This window comes from Gastrolobium bilobum, unplaced genomic scaffold (genome assembly GCF_033153095.1).
Source record: "Gastrolobium bilobum isolate Gb01-03AN ecotype WA unplaced genomic scaffold, APGP_CSIRO_Gbil_v1 utg3828, whole genome shotgun sequence".
In the NCBI taxonomy this organism is placed as follows: domain Eukaryota; kingdom Viridiplantae; phylum Streptophyta; class Magnoliopsida; order Fabales; family Fabaceae; genus Gastrolobium; species Gastrolobium bilobum.
The window spans coordinates 504,372-522,154 of NW_026898686.1; the positions used below are offsets into that span (position 1 = coordinate 504,372).

Consider the following 17,783-nt stretch of genomic DNA (forward strand, 5'->3'; position numbering starts at 1 on the left):
GGGAATTGGTGGGCAATATAAAAAAGGCGATTAATGAAGGTTTTAATTTAGAACATAAAGGGAAAGTTGTAGGAAGTTGAATCCCTAACTGTGTTTCTTGATTGACAAGTAATCCAAATTTTACCTTCTTGCTTTGTTATTTTGTTTGGTTTTCATACAATATTCATGATCAAATTTCATTCAACTCTATTGATTGATTATCCAACTTAAGTGTAAATAACGAATTAGTGATTGAAATTCTAATCCTCGTGGGAACGATCTTGTACTCAATACACTTTATTACTTTTACCACCGGTACATTTGCCAAAGTCACAACATGACTCCAACGATGACTGATGACAATTATGGTGGTTGGCTGATGATGGTAGTGATGGCGATGATGATAGTTGGTGCCAGGTGGTTAGGGTGTGACAATGATAGTTATGGCTGGCTTATGGTGGCGGTTGGTGAAATGGTGGCAAGTGTGGGTGGAGGTGACTAGTGGAAATTGTGGGGGCTGATTGATGGTAGCGGTGGTTGGAGGTGATGATTGCCGATGATTTTGGTGGTGGCGGGTAGTTGATTGGTGGCAATTTTGGTTGCAGACTAATGGTTGGTGGTGGCCGTAATAGGTGGAAGAGATGGCCGGTGGCTAGCCGATGGCAAGGGCTGACTTTCACGTGATTAACAAAGTTTGTAACTATAATAACTCGAAAAGGTAAAATGAGTAATTAGGGATCTTTGTATGATGATATGAGATTAATTAGACAAGAATTCTAATTAATGAGATGTAAGTCACTTTGTGATAAAAGTACAATTAATGTGAGTTTTTGGATAAAAATACAATATTTCAAAAGTTACCAGAAACTTGAGAATGAGTTAATGAGACACTACCTCATGAGCATAGTTAATGTTAAAAAATCATGTTAGATGATCTAATCATAGTTTGTGAGTTGAATTAAACATTTAATATTAAGTTAAGGCTAGATTGTAAGTTATGAAAGAAAGGTTTGTGAGTTGGACCTTTAATTTTTTGCAATTTAATTTTGTTTTTGTTATTTTAATTTAGTTTTATTTTAATTGTTATTAATTTTTCTATTTTTGGTGACCCTAGATTCTTACAGTTTGTTTGATCCAGAGATAGAGAAGACTGTCAAAAGAAACAGAAAGATTGCAAGAGAAAAGAAGCAACAGGAAGCGTCAAGTTCTACCATATTAAAAGAAGAAGAAATTATGGCAGAGAATGGTTAGGTGGAGGTGTTGGAGAGTGAACTGGTGGAGGAGGAGAATGAACTGGTGGTGGTGGTGAGTGGACAGATGCAAGAGGTGATTGAAAAGTTACAGGAGGTGATGGCACTGGTGCACTTGATCGTGAGATATCCTAAACTGGTGGTATTGTTGGTGGGATATCTTCAACTGGTGGGAGTGTTGGTGGCTCCTCAGCCTTTGGTGTTGGAGGTGGTTTAGCCTTAGGGGATGGAGTTGGTTTTGGTGTTGAGGGGACATGGCTATTCCCATTGCCTCCACCATGGTGCTTGTTACAGTCCGCAGAGCGAGTTAGCACTGGTAAGCATTGCATGGATGTCTTTTGATTATTTCTTCCAGATAAACAATTGTTTGAGTCATCAAAACAAACCAATGAATTGGAAGAAGGGATACAACTTTGAGCTTCCGCATTAAAGTAGTTGTCAGAAAATGTGAAGTTCTTCAACATAGGTAGCTGACAAATGGTGTTAGACACATATCCACTAAGCTTGTTGTGTGCAATATCTATGACCTCCACATTCTTCAATCCTGACATGTTAGGTAGAGTCCCTACCAAACCGTTACTGCTAACATCCAAAACAGTCACATTTTGTAGCAAACCAAGCTCTTGTGGGAAGCAGCTTCCAAGTCTATTGCCCATGAAGACAATCTCATTCAAATTCACCATGTTCCCAATAGATTTTGGAATGCAACCTGAGAATTTGTTGTTAGCAAAGTTCACAACCGAGGCCTTTGATTTTCCTAGAGTTTCTGGGATAATAGATGTGAAATGGTTGTTGTTCAAGAATATTGCATCAAGATCTTTCTCAAATAGCTGTGGAGGTAAAGCTCCTACAAATTTATTGTATCTGATATCCAAGTACTTCAAGCTTGGCCATGTAAGGACCACAGAAGGAAAACCACCAACAAAATGATTGTTGCTGATGTCAAACTCAAACACATGAGCGAGATTCTCTAAGCTCTGTGGGACAATTCCACAGAATCTATTTGAGTTGATGTGGAAAAGTGCAATATCTTTCAAGAGGCTTAACTCTTTTGGGAGGTGCCCAGCAATGTCTGCATTGTTAAGATCAATACCAGCAACTACACTCAATGTGGGATCATCAAGAGCAGGAGCACAAAACAGACCATTGTAGGAGCAAACATCATAACCAACCCAGTTACCTGTTGTGTTAAAAGGGTCAGAGTAAATAGCCTTTTTCCATGCTTGAAGAGCAACATAGGCATTTTCTAGCCTTTCATTGGCAAATGTTGTATTACAATTGTTTTCATGAACTTCAGCTGGTGGAACATCACCAACTTTTGGGAATGTTATAGGTTCTATTGGCTTAAAAATGGGAAATCTACCATGAAAATGATCATGAAAAAAGGTTGAAAGAGAAGGAACAACTAGAGAAAATAAGAGAAAGCAACCTAAGGCCTGGTTTGAAAAATGGTGAGCCATGTCTGACCACCTTGGATGGCCCAAGGCTGCATCTAGGATATTGTGGAATGAACAAAAGTGTGTTATATTGAGAAAGGGACAAGGTTTGTTGGTTGACAACCATTAAGGTGCTGTAGAAATTAGTTTCTAGCTAGTTTTAGTTCCGAATTCCATGGATTCTCTCTCAGCTAGCCACAAATTTTGGCATGCCTCCAATTTTGTTTAGGCATATTTAGGTGAACATATAAGTTGTAATCATGACAAGATATCCTGTATAAACGAGTCAACTAGTAACCAATGATTCATTGACTAAATTTGGTTGTTCTTCAACAAACTAAGTACTAAATTTGTTCTAGTTTCAAATCCCATATCAGTATTAATCTTCTTAAACTCAACCGAGGCAGATCTATATTGGAGGGAGGTTGACAAATATAGGTATTATATAGTTTTTTTATTCTATTTTTATCTATAATATCCCTCCACATTATTTTTAAAGTAATCTCTCACACATTGTCACAACAAAAAAGTTCCCAACAATTACTTCTTTTAAGATTTAAACTTTGGCACTTTGTTAACAGCAAAACTGAAAGAAAAATAATATATAATATTTTGGTTTATCAACAAAATAAAATAAAATTAAAATCAATAAATAATATAATGTACTAGTAAAAAGATCATAAGACAAATTGAACAGTATCTAAAGGCGTTGTAACAGAAACTTGCTTCATTTTAGTTTTTCTTTTGGGAACATCACCTGGGTTTAGGTTGTACTTCTTTCGTATTGTTTAGTTTAAAAAAAAAAAAAAAATCACAAATCATAATTTATATTATCATATAGCTTTGTTATTTTGTTGCCTCTCTTTTATGTTTTAAAAATTTAATATGATAAATATCTACTTGTCAATAAAGGGAAATGGCAAAACTAAATGTTAAAGCTTATTAAATTGATAAGACGTTTTTTTTCTTTTTTTTTGGGTGGGGGAATATTAAGGGAAATCAAAACAAAACTGCAACAAACAACAACAAAAATCTAAAAGCAGACTCTCTGCAGTTTCAGATAGTTTACTTTATATGAACATGTTATAGTATAAATTTGATGTGATGGTAATGCATGTCGGAGGTTTAATCTATAAAATAAATACATTTTATTCCAAAAAAATATTTTCGTTTATTCATTTTAATAAAATTTAAAAGCTATTTTTTCATTAAATTCACACATTTATGCGGTCTACATGTAAAGCTTACGATTGATTAATATTTTAATGTAATAAATATTAATTTTTAAAATAATAAAAGACAGTTTTTTATTGAGAAATATATGTATTTCGAATGAATAGTTGTTAGAAAATTAGTTGTACTTCTTATTTATTTATTTTTTATTTTTTTTTGTAATAACTTCTTATTTATTATTATTATTATTATTTTTGGTACATACTTCTTATTTATTTAGTATAGGTAGAACTTGTAATTAAAACTAGCCGAATGGATATGGGACAATGTCTTCATAGATTTTATAGTCGGTTTAACATTGTATCGGTAGATTTTATAGTAGGTTTATAGGGATGATATAATGTTATATGAAAAATATATTTGTCATATTGTAGAGATAAATTGTCTTATATAATACACAAAAATATAAGTGGGACCCACATGCCCAACAAGGAAAAGAGAAAAAAAAAATAGTGGATCCTACCTACTTTTTTGTGTGTTGCATAAGATAAATATGCAACATAAGAAATACATTTCCCATGTTATATAGGTCATAATAGACATAATATAAAAAATTATTCATTTCTTGCCCGTCAAGGCAAAGAGTACTACACAAAAGCTAGCACATATGTATGTTAAAGAAATGGTAAGATTTTATGGGATGCTGAAGAGTGTAGTGAGTGATTGTGATCTCAAGTTCATTTCCATATATTGGGGAGCTTTACAACAGATTTTTTTGTACTCAGCTGAGTCTTAGCGGTGCCTACCACCCTCAAACAGATGGACAAACAAAGAGAATTATACAGACTCTAGACGATATAATGCGAGCATGCATGCTTGAGCAGGGTGGCAACTATGATACATATTTACCCTTGGTGGAATTTGCCTACAATAATAGTTTTCCTTCCATTTAGGCATGGTGTAAGAACCTTCACCGTTAATTAAGGAAGTTAATTAATTAATTATGTGAAATTAGGAAATAATTCTATAATTGACCCTAATAATTATTCTAAGGCTTAAATAATATTGGTAAGTTATTAATAATGCTAAAAGTCGCTTTTCTGACGAAAAGTGCAGATACCAGTTCTGTTACTCGCTATAAATGCGTACCGATAAAGTATCCCGGAAAATTATGAAAAGTGTGTATATGTCACTAGAATAATATATAGGACTTGTAAAACAAGTTTCAAGTTAAAATAATGAGAACTGATGCCAGAACTGATACTGGCTATGGAAAAACGCGTACCAGAAAGGTGCTGCGAAAAATAAAATAAAAATACGATAAATCTTAGAAAAATGAGTAGGTTCAGAATCCTAAGTTTGGGATTAAAATGATAAGCGTAGCAATTAGCGCTAATACAGTGCGATTAAGACTTAAGTGGCTATATATATGATTGACACATGATCCTAGGGCATTTGTTGATGTTCCTACGTGAGAAATTCTGAAGGGTGGAGTCAGCCACCTTGCAACCACCTCTCCCCCACCTCTTGTGAACCAAGTTGTCACCTTTCTTCTTGCTTTCTTCACCAAACCTCCTAGTGTGAGTGTGCTTGGGCCTTGGGAGAGGGAAAGATGCTTCTTTTCTGAGTTTAGTTTCTGTGTTGGTACTCTTTGGGAGATGAGTTCTTGTGTTGGGTTGTGGGGGTTATCTTCTTGGCTTGTGGAGCTCCAATAAGCTTCCTTTGTAAAGAAAGGACCCATCTATTGTGTGCCATTTTCGTGCACCTTGTGAAGTCAAACTTGAGGAGCTGTTGGTGAGCTCCAAGAGCATCCTTTGCTCTGTATTGAGCCTTGGGTAAGTTGTGCAACCTTTGATCATGAGTTTTATTGGTTAAAGTGGAGTCTTGGCATGTTTAATGAGTTAAACAAGTAACCAACCAGTATATGAACCTTAAAGAGTGTAAAAATGCATGCTTTAACGTTTTAAAGTGTTAAAAATGGAACATTGGATGTTATATCTCGCGAAATGCAGAAACTGCATTCTGTCGCGAAATATTCAAATATTGATATCCGGATATGGGCTTTGTGATATCCGGACATGGCCCCGACATATATCCAGATATTCTGGGTTTTCGAAGAACAGTAGCTGCACTGTTCATACAGAATTGTGTTTGGGGTTTGTGGACCCTAGATTGGTTAAGTTGAACTTCTGTTATGATTAATCTAAGTCAGAATCAAGTGATTAAGGGCTTATTACTTTGTGAGAAGCCTTAAGACATGAAACGTAAAGGAAAGACGTTATCTTTGTGTCTTATGCTTGTTGTGTATGATTATTGATGTGATTGCTGGTCCAAAACAGATTGTGATTCTGCTGTGTTTCGGCTTTGCGCTTGGTTGGACTCTTGGCTTGGATTGTTAGCTTGCAAGGTAAGCTTTCGTGTCCTCGGTTTAGCCATTGTGTGGTTCCACCATACCCCATGGGGAATGGTTTATATGCATGATGTGTTTACATGCATTGATAATTGAAAATGCTGTTGAGCTTTATGTGCAAGGGCTTTTAATATGTATGTATTGTTCCACTTAGATGGTTAGCCTGAGTATGTGGCGTCATACAAGACGGTGACACTGTGGGTGGGTGCAAGTGGCGTCTTGCATTAGTGTGGGTAATAGACGTATTCCTGCATTTCTCTGGCCAGTAGATTAGTTATAACACACATGACATGATTATCTGCTGCATTGCACTATTTTGGAACTTATATTGTTTAACTGTTTTTGGAACTTATATTGCACATGTAAGTGAGCTTGGGGTGGAAGATCCTTGAGGACCCCTTGTCTTACTGAGATTCCTGTTTAGAGATCTTACCCCACGTTTGGGGCGCTTATTTCAGGTTCAGATAACCCAGGGGTTGAGACCTCTAGCGGCAGGAGGCCGGAGCTTAGTTGATTGATGTTTATCTGCTCATGCTGACTATGCTTGGATGCTAGTTTATGTCTTTTGATATCATGCTTATAGCTTCATTTGATGTTATTGTTGAGACTCTGTTGATTATGTTGCTATTTGGTGAGCATGGGGATTGTCCATGCCACGTTGACTTGACTTATGTTTTTAGCTTTGAGTTGTATTAATGTATCAGGATATTGTCCGGACTACGTGTTGTAGACCCGTGACTTAGATACTCACTTATTTATCTATGAGGTATTTCAGTTAGCTGTCTTTTGCAATTTACATACAGGCGATGTTTTTATGAAATTGATTAAGTAATCAACTTGGCTAAGTTTAATGACGTCATAATTGAAAAGAAAAAGATATTTCGCATTTTAATTAAGTGTGGCCTAATACAATGACATGTTAACAAACCGGGTATACACGAGGTGTTACACATGGCACCTTATGTGACACTCTATGGTAGGAAGTACAAATCTCCTACTTGTTAGGTTAGAAGCAAATTTTAGCATTGAAGTTAGTCCAAGAAACCTCCATAAAAATCCATATGATCAGAGTTAAGGGTGTGCAAAATATGAACTGAACTGATTTATTAACCGAATTGGTTTTCAAAACCAGTTTAAGAACCGATCTGCTTTAAAAAATCATGAACCAAATTGTTTTTTTTTTCTCTATTTTTCTTCCTTATTTATTTTGTTCCTTCTTTTATCTTTATTTTTATTACTTTATTTCTTTAGTTAGTTATTTTTATTTTTCTTCTATTTTGTTTTTTCTCTTATGTATTTTTCTCTCTTATTTTTACTTTATTTATTTTTCTTTTTAATTGTTTATTTCTTTTCTTTTTTTCAAACTTATGGTATTATTTTTATTTTTATTTTTTGCCCAATGTTTTCATACTTTTCATATAGTTTCGGAACTGTTTCAAAAATCAATTTTAGGGGCGTGTAAAAGAACCACAAAAAATACTACTATTAAAAATTTAATTTTTAAAAATCAGTTCTTGAACTGAACTATTTTTAAAACATAGTTCTTGAACTGAAAACTAGTTCACGAAACAAACTAGTTTTTTTTCTCTTCTTTCATTTATTTTCCTTTTTTTCTCTCTATTTGTCTTCTCTTATTTATTTATTTACTGTCTTTTTTTATTTTTTTATTTCTTTATTTATTTAGTTTTTTCATTTTTTTCTTATTTTTTTAATTTTATATTTATTGCATTTTTTAATTTTCAGTATCATTTATATATATTTTTTATTTTTTTCTTCAATCTTTTTGTAATTTTTATTTGGATTCAAATTTGATTTTAAAAACCAATTCAGAACTAGTTCTGAACTGAACCAAACTAGTTCTGAACCAGTTCAAAATTGAACCGAACTAATAAACTAATTCAATTCTAAGAACTGAATTGATTTTTCCAATTTAGTTTAGTTTGGCAGAAAAATCGAACTGAACTAAATAATGAACACCTCTAATTAGACTAGCCAAGGCATATAATAGTCATATAATTAGTCTATCCTCTTTTCTGATAATAGGTTAGAAGCAAATTTTAATATTGAAGTTAGTCCAAGAAACCTCCATACAAATCCATATGGTCAGACTTAAGGGTGTGCAAAATATGAACTGAACTGATTTATTAACCGAATTGGCTTTCAAAACCAGTTTAAGAATCGATCTGCTTTAAAAAACCATGAACCAAATTTTTTTTTCTCTATTTTTCTTCCTTATTTATTTTGTTCCTTCTTTTATCTTTATTTTTATTACTTTATTTCTTTAGTTAGTTATTTTTATTTTTCTTCTATTTTCTTTTTTCTCTTATGTATTTTTCTCTCTTATTTTTACTTTATTTATTTTTCTTTTTAATTGTTTATTTCTTTTCTTTTTTTCAAACTTATGGTATTATTTTTATTTTTTATTTTTTGCTCAATGTTTTCATACTTTTCATATAGTTTCAGAACTGTTTCAAAAATCAATTTTAGGGGTGTGTAAAAGAACCACAAAAAATACTACACTTAAAATTTTAATTTTTAAAAATCAGTTCTTGAACTGAACTATTTTTAAAACATAATTCTTGAACTGAAAACTAGTTCACGAAACAAACTAGTTTTTTTTCTCTTCTTTCATTTATTTTCCTTTTTTCTCTCTATTTCTCTTCTCTTATTTATTTATTTACTGTCTTTTTTTATTTTTAATTTCTTTATTTATTTAGTTTTTTCATTTTTTTTCTTATTTTTTTTTTAATTTTATATTTATTGCATTTTTTAATTTTCAGTATCATTTATATATATTTTTTATTTTTTTCCTTCAATCTTTTTGTTATTTTTATTTGGATTCAAATTTGATTTTAAAAACCAATTCAGAACTAGTTCTGAACTGAACCAAACTAGTTCTGAACCAGTTCAAAATTGAACCGAACTAATAAACTAATTCAATTATAAGAACTGAATTGATTTTTCCAATTTAGTTCAGTTTGGCAGAAAAATCGAACTGAACTAAACAATGAACACCTCTGATTAGACTAGCCAAGGCATATAATAGTCATATAATTAGTCTATCCTCTTTTCTGATAATAGGTTAGAAGCAAATTTTAATATTGAAGTTAGTCCAAGAAACCTCCATACAAATCCATATGGTCAGACTTAAGGGTGTGCAAAATATGAACTTAATTGATTTATTAACCGAATTGGCTTTCAAAACCAGTTTAAGAATCGATCTGCTTTAAAAAACCATGAACCAAATTGTTTTTTTTTTCTCTATTTTTCTTCCTTATTTATTTTGTTCCTTCTTTTATCTTTATTTTTATTACGCTATTTCTTTAGTTAGTTATTTTTATTTTTCTTCTATTTTCTTTTTTCTCTTATGTATTTTTCTCTCTTATTTTTACTTTATTTATTTTTCTTTTTAATTGTTTATTTCTTTTCTTTTTTTCAAACTTATGGTATTATTTTATTTTTTATTTTTTATTTTTTGCTCAATGTTTTCATACTTTTCATATAGTTTCAGAACTGTTTCAGAAATCAATTTTAGGGGTGTGTAAAAGAACCACAAAAAATACTACACTTAAAAATTTAATTTTTAAAAATCAGTTCTTGAACTGAACTATTTTTAAAACATAGTTCTTGAACTGAAAACTAGTTCACGAAACAAACCAGTTTTTTTCTCTTCTTTCATTTTTTTCTTTTTCTCTCTCTATTTCTCTTCTCTTATTTATTTATTTACTGTCTTTTTTTATTTTTTCATTTCTTTATTTATTTAGTTTTTTAATTTTTTTATTATGTATTTTTAATTTTTTTAATTTTTAATTTTATATATTTATTGCATTTTTTAATTTTCAGTATCATTTATATATTTCTTTATTTTTTATTTTTTTCTTCAATCTTTTTGTATTTTTTATTTTGATTCAAATTTGATTTTAAAAACCAATTCAAAACTAGTTCTGAACTAAACCAAACTAGTTCTGAATCAGTTCAAAATTGAACCGAACTAATAAACTAATTCACTTCTAAGAACTGAATTTATTTTTCCAATTTAGTTCAGTTTGGCAAAAAAATCGAACTAAACAGAACCATGCACACCTCTAATTAGACTAGCCAAGGCATATAATAGACATAATAACTTTTCTTATACTAGCCGTAAGCCCATGGCTTTTTAAGATGTGAAATGTGTTTTCTTGATAGTTACTCTTGCCTCTGGCTTGGCTAAGATACCTTAGGTCTTTTCAGATCCTATGCAAGGTGGGACCAATTTCTTATCAGCTTGCTCTTCTTCCAAATCTATCCAACATCCACAATGTCTTTCACATTTTCTAGTTAAGAAAATATGTGCTTGATCCTTCCCACATTCGGAAAGAAAACTTGACCATCCAAACTAGACAAGTGCAGATCTTAGAAACAGACTACAGATAGTTGAGGAATAAAGTCACTCCTCTAGTCATGGTTTAGTATGAAGGTAGGTCATCTGTGAAGATGAAGTTTAACTGCAACATCCAGAGTTATTCTTGACATGTATTTTCCTTTGATTTTGAGGACAAAATCTGAAAAAGAAAAAGAAAAAAGTGTCGAGTAATACAACACATGAGAAATATTTTTGAACTTATGTGTGATTGTTATGTGTGTCATTTCTTTAATTTGAAAAGAATTGGGGATTGAAGAATAGATTCCAGAATCTACTTTTAGGTTCCAAATTGAGTATGTAGCATCCTATTATGAGGGTGTGATGAACCCTTAGTTCATCAGGTTTTTAAGCATGAATTAATATCAATTTGTGTGATTAAATGGATGGAAAAGAGGTTAATGTCCTAGAAATCTCTCAAATACAAGTTCTGAAGCTTATGTTCAAAATTTACATTGTTTTTGTAGGAAAATGAAGCTCAAGAAGCAAAAGAGAGAAGGAAGAAGATTCTGAAGAATGGGAAAATTCTATGTGTTAGGCGCTAAAACGCCCAAAACTGAGCGTTTTAGCGCCCTGTTGCACAAAAGATGCTGGTGCTGAACATTAAAACGCCCAAAACTGAGCGTTTTAGCGCCTGAACATTAAAACGCCCAAAACTGAGCGTTTTAGCGCCCAAGACAGTTAAAAGCAGTTGGGAATCCGTCAAGGTTGAGCGCTAAAACGTCCAGAAATGAGAGTTTTAGCGCCCATGTCAGTTTTCATTTGTAATTTGTAAATTATAAAAGGACAAGGGGCCTTCACATTCTGACAGATTCCAGATATCAGATCCAATCTATCATATCTCATTCTGACTTTTCCCATCACACTAGGAGAAGGGAGATCAGATCAGGTCTTTCATAGATCTGATCTGACTCCTCATTTTCTCTGAATTTCCAAATTCTTTAGGATTAGTTCTTGTAATAGTTAGTATTTCCTATGTAATTGTACTTGGAGATTGAAGACTCAACTATCATGACAATGGAGTTTGATCTATCTTTCTTCTCTTGTTTGTGTTTCAATTATGTCTGAGTAGAGTCCTTTGTAGTCTGATTCAATGGAACTCAAGTTTGAATTTATGAATGGTTAATTAGATGTTTTGTTTATCTATTATGTGATTGTATGAAGTTGTCTTGATTAATTCTTCATGTTGAGGAATAGTGTAGAACAGACATGTTTACATTGTTTCTCTATTTTTGACAACTTCATCATCAGTGTTCTAGTAGTCAAGGGATTGATGCTAGGATTCTGATGTGTTCATAAGACCTTAGTAATTAATGCATGTATCAAGAAAGGAATCACCAAGGGATTGGGGTTTCTGATTAATGTGTCTATCAGGGTAGTAAGGGATTACATCTTGAGATGATAAGAAAAAGGTTGATCAACATCACATAGTAGATAACTCATAATGGAAATTGGTTCATCTATAAATTCATGTTTGAGGAAAAATGACATCTGACTACTTGTTTACATTATAATTTACATTTTCTTTATTTATCAAGTTTTAATTCAATTCAGTGTAGTTTCTGGTGACAAGAAATCTATGCAATCTATGAACTTTTGTTTGATTCAACTCAAGTACATATGGTTAGTCAGTGCTTGACACAAATCCTCGTGGGAACGATATTTACTTATCATTTTATTACTTGTACGACTAGTGCACTTGCTAAACGTCCAACAGGGTGTGAAATCACTCTTTTTTGACCACATTATTTAATAGGAATGGCTTCATGTGTAAGATGCAGTCCCTAGACTGATTTTACCTACACTTGATCCTAAAACCTTTGAAAAAACAATATAATTATGAGAATAGGATAATGTTATCATATCCGGTGTTTGGGGTAGTCATACTTATATGGTACCTTGATATGACATAAATAGACAAAAATACTCTTTTCAAACATAATTTCATATGATTTTTTAAATTTGATTTTAAAAATGTTTCTTTTTTTATTTATGTACACATTAGTTTTTATTTTAAATTATTAAATAAATTTTAAAGTCACAATTTTAAATAAAATTCATTAAAATACATAAATAACTTACAAAAATTTTCAAAATAAAAAATATATATCTTCACTAAATAAATTCTTAAAAGTTAAGTTTTAAGTTGTTTGTCAATATTGGTGGTTGGTGGCTAGTGACAGTGTGTGGTGGTGGAGTCAGGATAAAGTAGTGCTGGTTGTGGGGCTGGTGAGGATGGATAGTGACAATGGGTGATGGTAGATAAGGGTGGCTAGTTGAAGTGATGGTGGTTGTGGAGGCTGATGACGATGGATAATGGTGATGACTCCAACTATGACTAATGGTCAACGAAAATCTCAATAGTCTAAAAAATGAAATTAGATAGCAGACATTCTAAAAAATAAATTCAAATCATAATCTGCCTTGCAATATTCGTATGCAATCCCATTATCATCATTATCTTCATCTTTTTCCCATGGTGACCGTCCAATTGAAACTTTTTGCATTCTGCATATGTTGGAATGACATAAAGTTAAGTGATGTTTTTGGAACTATTCTTTACGCAACCACAGGCCTCGAACGGGGGAAAAATTGGAATTTTTGTTGGCCGTGGTTGGTTAGGTTGTGAAAGAAATCAAGAACTCCATCTTGCTATGAAGCCCTGAATGGTACAATAGTGGAGGTATAAACATGAAGGAACAAAAATGAAAAATACAGTCGTTTTACTAGAGAAATCTCTGAAATAAAGAAGTACTCTCTTGCTACTTTTTTCTATTTTTACCTCTACCAAACAACAATGTTATCTCTTTCTAGTTATTTCAAAGTTGCATTAACTTTCGAGATTCTGTAAAGGAGATTTGAAGTCCTATATTACTTCACATAAATAGACAAAAAATGAATTGATGAAATTGAAACACAAATTGTTGATCTTTAAGTCTTTATCATTGTCAAACAATTACGGAAAGAACTTTAAATGTTAATGACTACCCACATATCTATGAGTTAGATTTATTGCTTATAGTAGAATGAATGTGTCTAAACAGAACCAAATCAACTACACCAATCTTTGAAATACTTCTTGTAGACGATGTTAAAGGTACTATTTGTAACACAACCATTGTCATCAAATATCAATATCTTCAATACATGTTTGCTCTTTACTCTTGATAATACCACATATAATTGCCCATGACTCAAGATAGTACGAGGGAGATAAATTTCACCTAGTAATCAGCCAATTTTTACACAAGCAAATACAATATTTTTATTTTCAAAACTGTCAATATGGGACAACAGGGAAAAATCATAAGGAAAAATTTAAATGAGAGCCAAAGCTACACAAAGCATTACAGACATCAGTTGAAGTACGACTTGGACAATAATCACTTGGGGAACAATATTGCAACCTTTAAAACAACAAAAAGTGAGACAACGCTAATGTACCTACATGCCTTAGAAAAATAGCTGAATAAAATAATATTTAATTACATGACGATCGTACCTTGATATGAAGTTCTCCTTATATAACGTAGTAAAAGTTGAACGCATGGACATATTATCGTGACATCAATTTCTATTTGAACAATTAAAATGTGGAATAGATAATATAGTACGAATAATACGAGAAACTATTAGTTAAAATATGACATTTAAAAACTTTGCAATAGATAGTTATAGTTAAATTAATATTGTAAATTTTTGAGATAAATTACCTTTTTCATCGCGCATTCTACTGATGTTGGAAGTATTTATAAATTGCTTAGAACTCTTCTTCTAAACCATTATGCTTTTACTCCTCACTCTAGCATTTTTTTATTATATAATTATCTCTTAATGCATTGTGTGTTTTGAAAACCGTAAGAGATATTTGACCAGAATCGTGAAGATAGGAATTTGTAGGGAGACACAAACTAACCTGCATAACATTCATATTTATTTACGCGCGTAAGACAAATATTAATATTAACAAAATTTCAAGACCAATGTATTTATGTAGAGCAGCATCTTACCTTTAATGAAACTTAATGAATGTGTATAGTGAATAGCAAAAAATATAAAGGATTTGTTTGGAATAGCTAAACATAAAATATGCCAAATGCATTATGAAGATGCGGTTGAGTTCACTAAGTTGAAAACGGATGAAAATCATACTTTCAGGCTACCACGAACCAATATTACTTTTTGTTTTCTAAAATGAAAACATACTTAAGTCTATGTAAACCATACATACTTAATATTTGCACGTAAAGGAGACCAACAATGCAAAAAAGAAAACTCGTAACTAAAACATACTTCAATCTCATCAAATAGCATAGAGCTAGTTAAACTTCATTAGTTTGAGCCCACCAAAAACTAAAATATTATTGGTTCTCCTTGTTTACTTGCACAAGTCACAGAAGTAACTTGTAGGGCCAAGTTCAAAGTCATTTCTTAAAATGTGATAATTCCTCTTGTACACACAACTACTCTTTGTTGTTCAGGGTCAACTACTCTTTGTTGCTTAGGGTACCCTTCAAGTTGGGTTTATAGACACAAATAATAAGTTTTTCACTCAGAATCTTCAAACTGGGGACTTATTCATATTCTCAAAGGCTCTTGTGCACTTCCAAGACAATGCTGACACTAAGATTTCAGCTCTCACTATATCAACCTTTGAGTGCTTCTGGCCTTCAAGACTAATGTTTCTACCATTGAAACTTTAAAGCAAGGCTTTGCTCCCTAGGTCTCATGTTGGGTAGAACTTACAACATTTGTACCTGCTCTATTTCGTGTGATTTTCTTCTTTCGTTTCCTTTTGTTAATTTTTTTTTACCTTATTTTTATTTGTTTTTCATCATTTTGTTTTCTGTTCTGTCTGAAAGACAGAGGTGTTCATCCGGTGGCTGGTATATTTTATGTAGGATCTAGGTGCTCTCTCTCAAGTATCTATGAATGAGATACCCTGGAGGGTAGGCTGATCACTGTACACAATAATAATCGACATAGTCAAGGCGTGGGGTGTGTGCACAGTGACAAACTAAGAGAGACGGTTTAGAGAGTGTGTGTACCTTATTAGTTTAATTACTCCTTATTTATAGATGGGTTACCTGAAGGAGTGTACTTCTGGGCCTCTTAGGAATATTGGGGGCCCAAGTCCAACTGTTTAGCTGTCTGGACAGGATCGTCATCAATAGGAGATTCCCTTCCTTTTGTACTGCCCTTTATTGGTCCTTCTAGAATATGGGCCTTTCTCAGGTCCATAACATTTTCATTAAGTGCTTCTGTGTGAATCGCAAATTGTTTCATCTATTTGTTGCTATAATTGTAATGATTGGAATTAAACTAATGAAGAATATTAGTTTTTCCCCTTTTTACTTTTGGTTTGCCGATGGCTTCTTTCTTTCTAAAATTCCATTAAAAATAAATAAAATGATAAAATATTAAACGAAAATAGGATCTTTCCTATAGGCATATAGTGCACAATGGGAGTGGATCTTCTCTGTCAAAATTCACATGACCTGCTACTAGTCATCAGTGGCAGACCTAATGCTCATTCATTTCTAATTTTTTTTTTGGTGAATAGCTCATCTCTAGATTTTGATATTTATTATTATTATATGTATAATGACATTTTAATAGGGTTTAGTATTTGTCCTTTTAAAATGTATAAAATTGTATTATTCTTGTCATAACTACTGTATTTTTTGGTGAGGGAAATAGAAGTCATGGTGAGACAAAGTGATAGATTTTTTTAATTTAAATATTAAACATAAAATATTAATTTTAACTAAAATGACAATAATTTAAAAAGACAAAAATTTAAATAAACCTTTTTTTGTATCTAAGAAAAAAATTTCCCTTTTTAATAATAATAAATTACTAATCCTAACAGTTAGCCCTTTCCATTAAAATTAATACTTGTAATAGTTAACACTTTTTATTAGTCAAAATAAAATTTGTAACTTTAATTTTTAATTTTCGCTCTCCGTTATAAAAATTTTCGAGTCTTATTGGTCATGCGAAATTTTTGTATCTATTACTCTGTTCAGATGCATTAAATACGTGGAATTCAATTATCATTAGTGAAGACAGATACAGAAACAAAATTTTCACATGACCAGGTCATATGAAATTTTAACATGGAATGATATATTTTCATGCACAATTGAACACAACTTCTTCTTCAATAATATTATGAATAAGAAATACAGAAAAATATTTCTGCAGTTACTGCAGATAAATTATCTGCATTTACCACTACAAAAAAATGATGTGATTTGTGGAGGTTATATTTACCGAATTAAAGCTATATGTTATCATGATTTCAACCATATTAAGAACAAACCATTAATATTTAGCAATTGTCATGTGTATGTGAGGTTTACTACCTCTTGAGAAGATTTGCATGCAGTGCTTGATCAAGGAAAACCCAATCCTTATAAATCACAGATGACATTTCCATAAACTACTTAGACGGAAAAACTGTTATCTCTAGAAGGCCACCTGCATGAGGATTTGTCATGCAAGTGCGTTTATGTTCATGGTGTCACGAAAGTGAGGATGCAATAACTTATAAAAGGGTGAAGCACGCTAAGTTGCCTGTTAGCAGCTATACCAAAAGGCTCAATCCCTGCATGAGTACGCAACCCATGACATATGGGAAAGATTACAATGAACAGGAATATGGAAGATCAACATGTCTTATACTATCATGTCTTATCCTATACTATGTAATAAACATGTCCTAAAAAACTATAAATATACAAATAATGAATAAGATTATGCAGAAGAACAACTTGAGAAGATGAAGAAAATAAACAAACAGAAACAGAAGAAACATGTGCACATATTATCAATAGAAAATATGCAGTAAAACATATCCTATTTATACACGAACTAAGGAGTTTCTTTGAACTTATTTTTTGTATCAATACTTATTTTTTAAAGCTTCTGACAAAATAATCATTGGTTCGTTTGTAGACCCAAAAAATTAATTAATCCTAATAGACATAATAATAAATATTATTAATAGGCTTAATAATTTTCGATGCAGAAAGTAGTGATATTATTAATAGGTTAACAATTACCCATGTAGAAAATAGTGAGATATTAATACAGTTGTTTTTTCATCAAAGAATGTTGAACTCTTTTCCCAT

General features: G+C 31.9%; 1 protein-coding gene across 1 annotated transcript; it reads right to left on the minus strand.

Moving 5' to 3' along the window:
* Nucleotides 1-1,210: 1,210 nt before the first annotated feature.
* LOC133318369 (pollen-specific leucine-rich repeat extensin-like protein 4) lies at nt 1,211-2,689 on the minus strand. Its single transcript, XM_061520355.1, has 2 exons — nt 1,448-2,689; nt 1,211-1,360 (listed from the first exon to the last, which is right to left on the minus strand). The coding sequence occupies exons 1-2, from the start codon at nt 2,687-2,689 to the stop codon at nt 1,211-1,213; spliced, it is 1,392 nt and encodes a 463-aa protein (XP_061376339.1).
* Nucleotides 2,690-17,783: the final 15,094 nt, after the last annotated feature.